This window comes from Sinocyclocheilus grahami, unplaced genomic scaffold, assembly GCF_001515645.1.
Source record: "Sinocyclocheilus grahami isolate Dianchi unplaced genomic scaffold, SAMN03320097.WGS_v1.1 scaffold730.1, whole genome shotgun sequence".
Lineage (NCBI taxonomy): Eukaryota > Metazoa > Chordata > Actinopteri > Cypriniformes > Cyprinidae > Sinocyclocheilus > Sinocyclocheilus grahami.
In genome coordinates this window covers 697,443-708,677 of record NW_015505909.1, presented here as the reverse complement: position 1 = coordinate 708,677, position 11,235 = coordinate 697,443, and the positions used below count along the sequence as shown (strand labels likewise).

Sequence of the window (11,235 nt, the reverse complement as noted above, 5' to 3'; positions counted from 1 at the left end):
ACATGCACCAGAATAATGGCAAGAAAGTGCCATTCTGAATTATCAGGTAAACACAGAGTGAGAGAGAGAGGAAGCTGCTTGCTAATGGAACTGCATGTATATGCGGATAAAAGTGCCCATTTCTGTTGTCCATGCATATGTAATCAGAGTGAAACCACAGTGTGAGCCTGCTGTTGCTCTTACACTGCAGTTGTGCTCTCTGAAACAGGTCTTATATTCATCCCCTCTGCTTCATTCACACACTGTGTATGTGTTTGTTGTGAAGCATGCCGTAAGCTCTGAGAGTGTAGTGGGCAATCAGTAACAGTAATGGGTTTAGTGATACTTTCAGTTTAAGAATCACTGACCCAAAACATAAAAACCCAATACCCACCTCTCTCCACCCCACTCAGTCTTTCACTGACCTAATTCAGCTCAGTCCCTCTAAGGCGCCTGGTTCTGCTCTGAAATAGAGTACTTATGTTTAGTTTGGCCCTGCATGGCCAGTGACACCTGAAACTGCGAGTGAGTCAGAGAGAGCAGGCTGAGGTGAATGGGGTAAAGAGAGAACAGAAATAAGAGTTTGGAACAGTCCCAGGTTTTTTTTAGTAATTGTTCCCTTGTGTGCAGACACACAGGAAGCTGACCATATATATGGCCTGGGTTAAAGACACCTGGCCCGAGTCATCAGTGCTTAAGAGGGCACTCTCACAGCAGAGCTAACGACAGGAGAAATTATGAGCTGGCACCAGAGAAAGAGGTACCTTTAAAGGGTACCGAAGCAGCAGACGTGATAGTTTGTCTGACAGTATATTGGGGGTTATGTACTTTTGAAACAGTAGGTGGGGACTTTTCCATTTACACAGACACTTAAAGAGATTCTGTATTCATTTACTAACCCATGTTTATGCTCATTGACTTCTAATTTGTCATTTAATAGATACCAGTCTTTACTCTCTTATTACACTAAATGCTAATAATAATAAAAAATCATAATAAAGTATGAAAATAGTGAAAATAAAAAAAACTGCATAATCAGATGTTTCATTGTAATTTGGCCTAGCAGGATGTACATGGAAATGCTACTAAATCGGACCTAAGACAGAGCCTTGTGGCACTCCATATATATCAGTTAAAGATCGGTCACACTACACTTTTCGTTCCATTGACTTCCATTCATGCACATGCAAATGCGGGAGAGCAGACGTCCAAGCTTCTGCAAAGTTGTTTCGCATTCCACTCTGTTCCAAAGTTCAAGTGTGGTGAGCTCAGACCTGTGAATTTGTAACAAGTGAAACCGTGTGACCAATACAATGTCGATACGTTACGGCATGACCTCGTAGCTGAATTAAAAGAACATAAATGTAAAACTGCAGCAATGCAAGAAAGTGGAGTAGATTGTATGTTTTTATTTTGGATTTATTTTTATTTGTTATGTGTTAGATTTAAGTTGATCATGTCAGATCACGACTGTTGCAGAGTCAGAAAAATGTTGCATACTTAAAGTCTAGTGTGACTGTGGCTTTAGTCTGAGACAGCTCCACATTTACACATATCCGTAGGAAATAATCTGACAAGTAAAATTTAAACATGATTCCACTACTTTACAAAGAATATTATGAGCAAAAGAAATACATCCAAATTCCGATGATAAACATCAATTGGACAACCATTTTCTTTCTCGTATTCTCAGAAATGAAAGTGACAACATATCAGTTCCTTTATAGTTTGTTATATTTTATGTATATGTGTATATTTTACACTACAACATATGAATGAATGGAGTGGCTCATTTTCATTCCATTATCTGATTTTTTTTTCTCTGAATATATAAAAAATTTGGCATCAGACCCGTTCTGAATGTTTTAATGTAAAAAAATATTTTCTGAGTGATTCACATTTTCCAAATTGCATTTACAGTCATGTCCTTAGAAGACAATTTCCTACCAAAGCATGAAGTTACATGAAGGTCACTTATCGTTTTAAATAGCAGTGCTAGATACCAAGTACCAGGACAGGCGGTTAGGTAAAAATCACACTTATAAATGCAGATGTTACTATATATATGTACCAAGATTTCTTAAATAAGACATGAGCCCAGAGCATTTGTACTGCTGAAGGGATATTATGTCTTTTAAAGTTATTGTGAGATCTAAGACTTTGTTTAAAAGTTGAAATCTCCAACATGCACAGTTAAAACTAGATTCTGCACTAGCATGCCACTGGGCCTGTAAAGACAAGCAATACCATATTCAATTAATAAGTCTAGGGTGGCTTGCGGAATCCGCTGAGCGTGAGTGAAACACGGTGATTACTTTCTCTTTCCACCATCATGCAGATAGCACAGTCGTGTGCAGATAAGCGCAGAGGAATCCATTTAACATGAAGGCAGTGGATATACTGTGCGTGTTTATCAGCCAGCAACACAAGTTGCTTCAGTAGAGATATAGGATCCAAACGCACCGACAGCAGATAAGAAGAGCGGCTGGGCGAAGCGAGCGGAGGAAGTGATAGCGTCTCTTCCCCTTATATTTCTCTCACATTCTCATCGTCTGTGCTTTGTTTTGGCGAGAAAAGTCTCTGATGTTCTTTTCATGATCAAAATAAGGTTGTTCATCAGACGTACTGTAATGGAATCAGTTCAGTACACAGCTCCTTTAAAAGAGAAACGGTAAATGACTCGTCAGGAAATACAATATACTTAAATGCTTTCCTTAAGTGTTTCCATTTATCCCACTTTACCCCAGCTATTCTTGACAAACTATCTGTTAAGCTCAGCTTTAGCTTCTACAGTACATCGCAAGTGCTAAAGCCACCTCTGATCTGATTCAAACTGCAATTACAAATGACAAATTAACAGCTACATCACTAGATGTTAAATATACATAACTGTACATAAGGTATAAATGTTCAGTCAGTTGGTCAGTATCACAAAACAAACCCACACACAGTGACCCAAGCTGGCTGACTGTGCATTGTAAAACAAAGCAATGAAACAAATCCATATGAAATGTTGATTTGAGTGTAAATTGTTTTATTATGTGTATCATGTTTTGAAGTGTATGCATCTCTAAAGCATGCATCCTCTCTACTCTGGATGACCTCAGGTGTGCTAATGGCTATTTCGGTCGTCCCAACGTTCCTGGGGGTTCCTGCCAGCCGTGTATGTGTAACGGTAACCTGGATCTTACAGCAGAGCTCAGCTGCGATCCGGTGACTGGAGCCTGTCTGCGCTGTCGTGAGGGATATGGAGGACCGGACTGTGAAAGGTGCGCTGACGAATACTTTGGTGATGCCCTCATAGCCAAGAATTGCCGAGGTGAGTGAAGGAGCAGAGTTTGATTGTTTTCAGATCATAGCCCTTTGACTAACAGCAACATGTGATGTCTAATCTCTTAAGATCTCAATATTAGACAATTTAAGAATAAATAATTGGAGAAATCCTGCATACATCACCAGAGATAAGGCTGACATTTTCACATTTCGCTTTTGGTTAAACATTACAAAAGGTCAATAATAATAATAAACAAACAAACATAAACATGGATGAATTGTTTACAATAAGATATAACATGCATAATGTAAAAACACAATTTATGCTCTCCATTGATTTTTTATAAATTCTGTTTAAACCTAAAGGCAGATCTACCATGACCTCTGAGTTTGTTAGATGACTGTATTTTCTTCTGCAGAAGACAGTCGGTGTGATTTCAACTTTTTAAAAACCATGTTTATTGACTGAATGCCCTACATGAATGTCCCTATTGACTACACTACCCATAATCCTTTAGAGAGATCCACCAATCAAGTCACAGTTACCATGATCACAGTTGTAGACAATTCTGTTTTTGTTTTTATGAAATTGTGATTTGATTGGTGTGCTATTAGTTCATTATTACACAAAATAATTTAGACCTATATAATACAGTTATACTTTATTTTATGAATATCATTGTTTTTGTAAAATTAAGATGACCTGTTAAATATGTACTTTGAAGGTCTAAATGAAAATGTAAAAAGTTAGTCTTTGAACCTCCCAGAGCAGAAAATTGGACACTCTATAACTGCAGTAAAAGGGGGGATATTTTGTGCCTTTCCTAAGACAAACCATATTTGGTTGTCACTTTAGGAATTTTTTAATGTGTCTGTTTTTGTAGAAATTAAATTGTGTTCTTCCAGACAGCCTGTGTGTGTGTGTGTGTGTGTGTGTGTGTGTGTTTAATGTGTCTGTTTTTGTAGAAATTAAATTGTAGACAGCCAGACAGCCTGTGTGTGTGTGTGTGTGTGTGTGTGTGTGTGTGTGTGTGTGTGTGTGTGTGTGTGTGTGTGTGTGTGTGTGTTTGTGTGAGGTGAGTTGATCCAGTAGCACGGGCCGTCTACCCTCAAGGACAATACACACAGATTCCCCTCCAACAAGCCTCACGCTGCACCATCTGTGCTCCATCTCAGTCAGAGAAAGTGTGTGTGCATTATATTGAAATGCAATCTGTCCTCCTGCAGCCCTACAGCAGTGTGCCCACAGTTACACCGTGCTGTAATTTTAAGCAGGATAGAGTCATTCTGTTCGATTGTTTTCCACACACACTGCACTAATTAGCATGCAAAGGGGTCATGGAATATTGAATAATCTCACTGGTTTTTAATTTTAGTTGTTATACACGCCAGAGGCAAGTTCAAAGCACATTTGGGTTGCACACATTCCCTTGGTTGTGCATGAAACATGACAATGAAACAGTTTCCCAGAGTTTATGTGTTCCTACTGATTTTAACAGTGCTTAGTTCATTTGATGTGGTTATAATATTGCAAAACATATTCAGATGGTGGGGTCCGAACTGAAAGTCTGGGATTCAAAGTCTTATTTAAACCTGTAAGGAAACAGGAAGTCTTAGGATTTTTAATGTCAAATTTGTGATGTGAAAAATTGTGTAAAAATTAATAATTGTTCATGTTGTGATATTCCCATGTTAACTTTTTTAAATAAAAGTTTGACTCAAATTGTTATACTTATGCTATTATCAGACTGATTTCTTATGTTAAATTAGAAAATTGCTAAATAGAAACATTCCACTAATATCAGATATTGTACAAACGTCATATTTGAAAAATATGCACCAAGTTTCAGTAGGCCTATCTACTAAAACATATACATCAGTCAAGGGGAGTGAAGCGGAGCCAATGCTTGTCCATTTTTAACCTCTGAAGCATGTTTATATTTAATGTGAGATTATAGGACTTACTTTATTTCTGCTGGGAATAACAAGTTTCGAAGAGAAGAATCATCAGTAAAACAATGCAGTGCAGCACAGCGCTCAGTGGGATGCTTACAGAAGTAGTTTAATGACCTACATTACACAGAAAGGCTTCTTTACCTGCAGTGTTGTACATAATGAAGTACACGCCAGTTCCTCCTAAACACAACAACACTTTGTTTGGAATATATATATACAGTATGTATTGTCAAAACATTGATGGAAATGTCACTGATCACGATTTAGTGTCAACGTCAAACTACAATCATATCTGTGGCCATAGTGCATTCTTAGTGAATTCCCTCCTGAGTGTGTTTTATGTACACTGCCAATCAGAAGTTTGGTGCCAATCAAAAGTTGGTGGGCTCTGCCTCTGACTCAGGTACAGGAGTTGGTCCACAAGGTGGAGAGAGACTGCTGCTAGATCCATAGGTATTATTATTTATTATATAACTCCCATCCAGGTACTGACCAGCTCAACACTGCTTAGCTTCAGTGGGCAACCAGTTTTGGCATACACACTATTACACTATTACTACCTTCAGAACCATTAAAAACCAATGAGAACCATATTCCAAACTTTTGACTGGCAGTGTATGTTCTGGATATAAAGGCAAAATATAACCTACTGTCACTCTAGATGTAATGTCTTCATGTCTAGTCGTGTTTCTCTCTACAAGTTTCTCTCTGTGTCTCTGTGTAGCGTGTCAGTGTCACACTAACGGATCGTTCTCAGAGGTGTGCCATCAGGAGACCGGACAGTGCCAGTGTCGACAACATGTTGTTGGACGTCAGTGTGATGAGTGCATGGTGAGTATACAGCACACCACACCAAATGCAGTCATTTCTGTCATTGGGTTAGATTGACATTACTGTATGCATAACACATTCCCTATTCATTGCGTCAGTGTGAGTAATTTTCTTATATATTTTTTATATTTTCTTATTTTTGTCTCTGCCTCTTCATAAACCCGTGTATGTTTAGCCGAATTGTTGGTGGGACAGTGAAGCTCAGTTGTGTAGGCCGTGTCAGTGCAGCGCTCGGGGCTCCGTGTCCCAGCGCTGTGACTCTGAGGGCAGGTGCATCTGTCGGGCCGGATACGTGGGCCGCAGGTGTGACCTCATGCGCCCGCCTCACTCTCGCAGGGAGACCCGGCGACCCGTCCAACAGGTTCCCATCCAACACATCCAGAGATGGGAAAGCAGAGGGGGCTGCCCTCGAGGGGCGTACCGCCCCGGCACAGGGGTAAACGCACGGCATGATGGGTGCACAGGATCTGTGTGTGTGTGTGTGACTTCCTTTGACTCGTCTAATATCAGTTTAAGAGTGTTCAAAATAACACATTATACACATAACTTTTTTTCCCTTTTTATTGCTGATCAGATCAGCTGTTTTTCAAGTTTACTCCTGTTTACAATTTACCAGCCAGGGCTATTATCGTTCACTAAAACTATTCTATAAAAAAAATATGATCTATTGAAATTAAGCTAAAATAAAATGGCAATAGTATATGCAAAACTTTATATGAAAATTAGAAAGGTTGCCTTGGCAACTAACCGAAAAACACTATTTTAGTTGCTGGAAATAAATTGTACTATCTGGACATAAATAAAAACTACAACTGAAATGGAAATCAATTAAAAATAAATAGTAATATTTAAAAAAAATAAAAAAGACCAATACATAACAAAATGACTAAAAATGTAACTAAAATTAAAATGGAAGCTGAAAATATATAAGCTAATTTAAAACATTAATACAAACTATAATAGTGTATGCATAGCTCCTAATTGCAATTTTTATATTTGTTCCTTTGCAAAGTTGTGTTTATATTTTATTTCTGTTATATAAAATATATTCCCTGTAATGTAACATATTAATGTATATCATAATGTATGATGCTGCTTTTCAGGGTAGGTTTTTGGCAACAATAATGCAGTACTGAGGGCATCATGCATCACTTCAAGATCAGCATTATGCATTATACTGTAGGTCATCACATGCATACTGAAAAAAAATATTTAGAATTATTACACTTGCGTTTTCTCACTACCTGTAAATACGCGTTTTTGCACAAAACCTGTGTGAACATTTTCATGCACAAACTGTACCCAACAAGTTCACACTTTTATTCTAAATGTAGAATGTGCTTGAATTCTGCTGGCCTTAGAAACATGGGAATCAAAGTGGGTTTTTTTTATAGATATGATTATTATTAGAAACTGAGTTGCTAAGTGTGAGTTACATGTCTTTCTTATTTCACAGCAACAACATGAGCATGTCAGAACTCGATCTGGGCTTCTTCATAAAGATGTTTATTGCGTTTCATCTGGTTTCGATAATGATACGTTTGGCTTTAAAGGGCTCCTGCATTGCATTCATAATGTTTCTAATGTTCCTGGAGGTGCTCTTATAATGTTGGTTGATTTTTACATCAAAAGTCATAAATTGGAAAATAAATGGTTTTGGCTCTCTGATTTAAACAATCAGTTTAAGGGTTGTGTCTCCTTTCAGATTAAATACCCACTGCTATGACTGGGTAACTTCTATGCATGTGGAATAACAGTTATGAACAAGAGTTCAATACCAACTTACGGTATGTTTTTATAGTGCAGTGACCGCTTACATGTCAAAAGATCAGGGAAATTTTGATTTCTCAATTTATTCCTCAAGGACAAATCCACGTGCAATTGTGTTTGTGCAGAGGTTTTGCATGAGAAACTTTTCTGCATGCTTAAGTACACTTGTGTACAGTTATTAATGAAAGAGACCAAAACAAGTATGCATAATTCAAAGAGACATCCTTTGGTTTTAAGACGGATGTAACATAATGTGCACAGTCTGCGTTGGTTTTTAATTATACATTTACATGTAACATTAGTTAAGTAGCACTTAAGAGAGTCAGTTAATCTGTCAAACTCAGAAAGCACATGGCAGTGTTAAATGCTGTGATTTTTATGTTTTAGTCTTTTCTTAGACTTTAAAAAGCACCAGGCATGGTTATGAGTTCTCTTGGAGGAGAGTTTTGTTACTTTGGCTCACAGCTTTGCATGCTCTGTGTGTGTGTGTGTGTGTGTGTGTGTGTCCTCATATAACTACAACTGAAATGGAAATCAATTAAAAATAAATAGTAATATTTAAAAAAAATAAAAAAGACCAATACATAACAAAATGACTAAAAATGTAACTAAAATTAAAATGGAAGCTGAAAATATATAAGCTAATTTAAAACATTAATACAAACTATAATAGTGTATGCATAGCTCCTAATTGCAATTTTTATATTTGTTCCTTTGCAAAGTTGTGTTTATATTTTATTTCTGTTATATAAAATATATTCCCTGTAATGTAACATATTAATGTATATCATAATGTATGATGCTGCTTTTCAGGGTAGGTTTTTGGCAACAATAATGCAGTACTGAGGGCATCATGCATCACTTCAAGATCAGCATTATGCATTATACTGTAGGTCATCACATGCATACTGAAAAAAAATATTTAGAATTATTACACTTGCGTTTTCTCACTACCTGTAAATACGCGTTTTTGCACAAAACCTGTGTGAACATTTTCATGCACAAACTGTACCCAACAAGTTCACACTTTTATTCTAAATGTAGAATGTGCTTGAATTCTGCTGGCCTTAGAAACATGGGAATCAAAGTGGGTTTTTTTTATAGATATGATTATTATTAGAAACTGAGTTGCTAAGTGTGAGTTACATGTCTTTCTTATTTCACAGCAACAACATGAGCATGTCAGAACTCGATCTGGGCTTCTTCATAAAGATGTTTATTGCGTTTCATCTGGTTTCGATAATGATACGTTTGGCTTTAAAGGGCTCCTGCATTGCATTCATAATGTTTCTAATGTTCCTGGAGGTGCTCTTATAATGTTGGTTGATTTTTACATCAAAAGTCATAAATTGGAAAATAAATGGTTTTGGCTCTCTGATTTAAACAATCAGTTTAAGGGTTGTGTCTCCTTTCAGATTAAATACCCACTGCTATGACTGGGTAACTTCTATGCATGTGGAATAACAGTTATGAACAAGAGTTCAATACCAACTTACGGTATGTTTTTATAGTGCAGTGACCGCTTACATGTCAAAAGATCAGGGAAATTTTGATTTCTCAATTTATTCCTCAAGGACAAATCCACGTGCAATTGTGTTTGTGCAGAGGTTTTGCATGAGAAACTTTTCTGCATGCTTAAGTACACTTGTGTACAGTTATTAATGAAAGAGACCAAAACAAGTATGCATAATTCAAAGAGACATCCTTTGGTTTTAAGACGGATGTAACATAATGTGCACAGTCTGCGTTGGTTTTTAATTATACATTTACATGTAACATTAGTTAAGTAGCACTTAAGAGAGTCAGTTAATCTGTCAAACTCAGAAAGCACATGGCAGTGTTAAATGCTGTGATTTTTATGTTTTAGTCTTTTCTTAGACTTTAAAAAGCACCAGGCATGGTTATGAGTTCTCTTGGAGGAGAGTTTTGTTACTTTGGCTCACAGCTTTGCATGCTCTGTGTGTGTGTGTGTGTGTGTGTGTGTGTCTTCATATATCTGGCATCCATGGGGTGCCACTGACAGTCTGTGCCAGGGCCGCTTCTCATTGGTTGCTACGGTGACAGCGCACCTGTTCCTAGCAGACAGATGGCTGTCAATCACCCACAGCAATGACTGCCACAGTGACTTCACATCCACATGGCGTGGTGTGTGTGTGTGTGTGTGTGTGTGTGTCTTCATATATCTGGCATCCATGGGGTGCCACTGACAGTCTGTGCCAGGGCCGCTTCTCATTGGTTGCTACGGTGACAGCGCACCTGTTCCTAGCAGACAGATGGCTGTCAATCACCCACAGCAATGACTGCCACAGTGACTTCACATCCACATGGCGTGTGCAGATTTATCATCACTGCATGATCATTTTGATCATTAAAATGAAATTGTTGGCATTTACCTCTCAACATGTCTTTACAGTCAGTTGAAGTGAGTGTAAAGGGGACAGAGTACAAACTGGAGACAGAGGCAGATTTCTGTGGTTTGGTTTGATCTGTAATATCTGCATGCACTAAATGACTAAACACAGCACATTCCACGAATAGGTGCAAAAAATGAGCTTGATGCTCTTTATGAAGTAATTTCTTTTGTTATTTTTCTAAAGGTTAAACACCACCCACACATGAAAAACCCCTGTTCTCAACATATGTAATAGTTATCGCTCTAAAAATATAGGATTTGTGCCTTCGTTGCTTTTTAAATCTATTTGTACCTTATTTGTGGAAAGTGCCACACAGCGCAGTCTAGCCATCACTCTGAGAATGGCCTTGTTTTAACCCTCCTCACTGTCTCCTCTCTGTCTCTGCAGTCTGGCTTACACATGCAGGGCGCTCAAGGCTGCGTCCCATGCCATTGCAATTCATTCGGATCGAAGTCGTTTGATTGTGATGAGAGCGGTCAGTGTCGCTGTCAGCCTGGTGTGACGGGACAGAAGTGTGACCGCTGCGCTCCCGGACACTTCAGCTTCCAGGAAGGCGGCTGCACACGTAAGAATTCACCTCCGAACCTCGAGCCCTTGATATGAGACCATGTATGTGCCTCTGTAATTCATTCCAGATTCACCCGTGCATTTCGATTTTTATTTGTACAAACAATAGAACAGTAATTCCATAGGATAGGAAAAGCATTAAAGGTACAGTTCACTTAAGAATTAACATTCTGACATTTTTAATCCCCCCCCTCCTTTCTTTCATTTCAAACCATATAAGTTTTTTTCCCTGCTGTGGATTTTGAAAAAGTCCGTCTAAACTCATCTTTAATTTACATTAATGTCACAAGTGTCTCGCGTTTATTTGTTTTTTGATAGGGGCAATGCATGTTAATAAACATTAGTATAGAATTTATTCTGTTTATTTTTTTTATTTTATTAATTTAATTGTTTGGTTTTTTATTAGTTTTTATTGTTTAAAAAAAAATTTTAATAGCAATTTAGT

At 37.8% G+C, this 11,235-nt stretch overlaps 1 protein-coding gene across 1 annotated transcript in view; it reads left to right on the top strand.

Annotated features, from left to right (window-relative positions):
* Positions 1 to 11,235, top strand: part of lama2 (laminin, alpha 2) — a gene marked incomplete at its 5' end in the record, with an annotated part of 106,098 nt that overhangs the window by 26,947 nt on the left and 67,916 nt on the right. Inside the window, 3 exons of the mRNA XM_016244669.1 lie at positions 3,087 to 3,298; positions 5,933 to 6,039; positions 10,611 to 10,788. Coding sequence (XP_016100155.1) covers positions 3,087 to 3,298; positions 5,933 to 6,039; positions 10,611 to 10,788 — 497 coding nt within the window. The remainder of the gene's footprint in view (positions 1 to 3,086; positions 3,299 to 5,932; positions 6,040 to 10,610; positions 10,789 to 11,235) is intronic.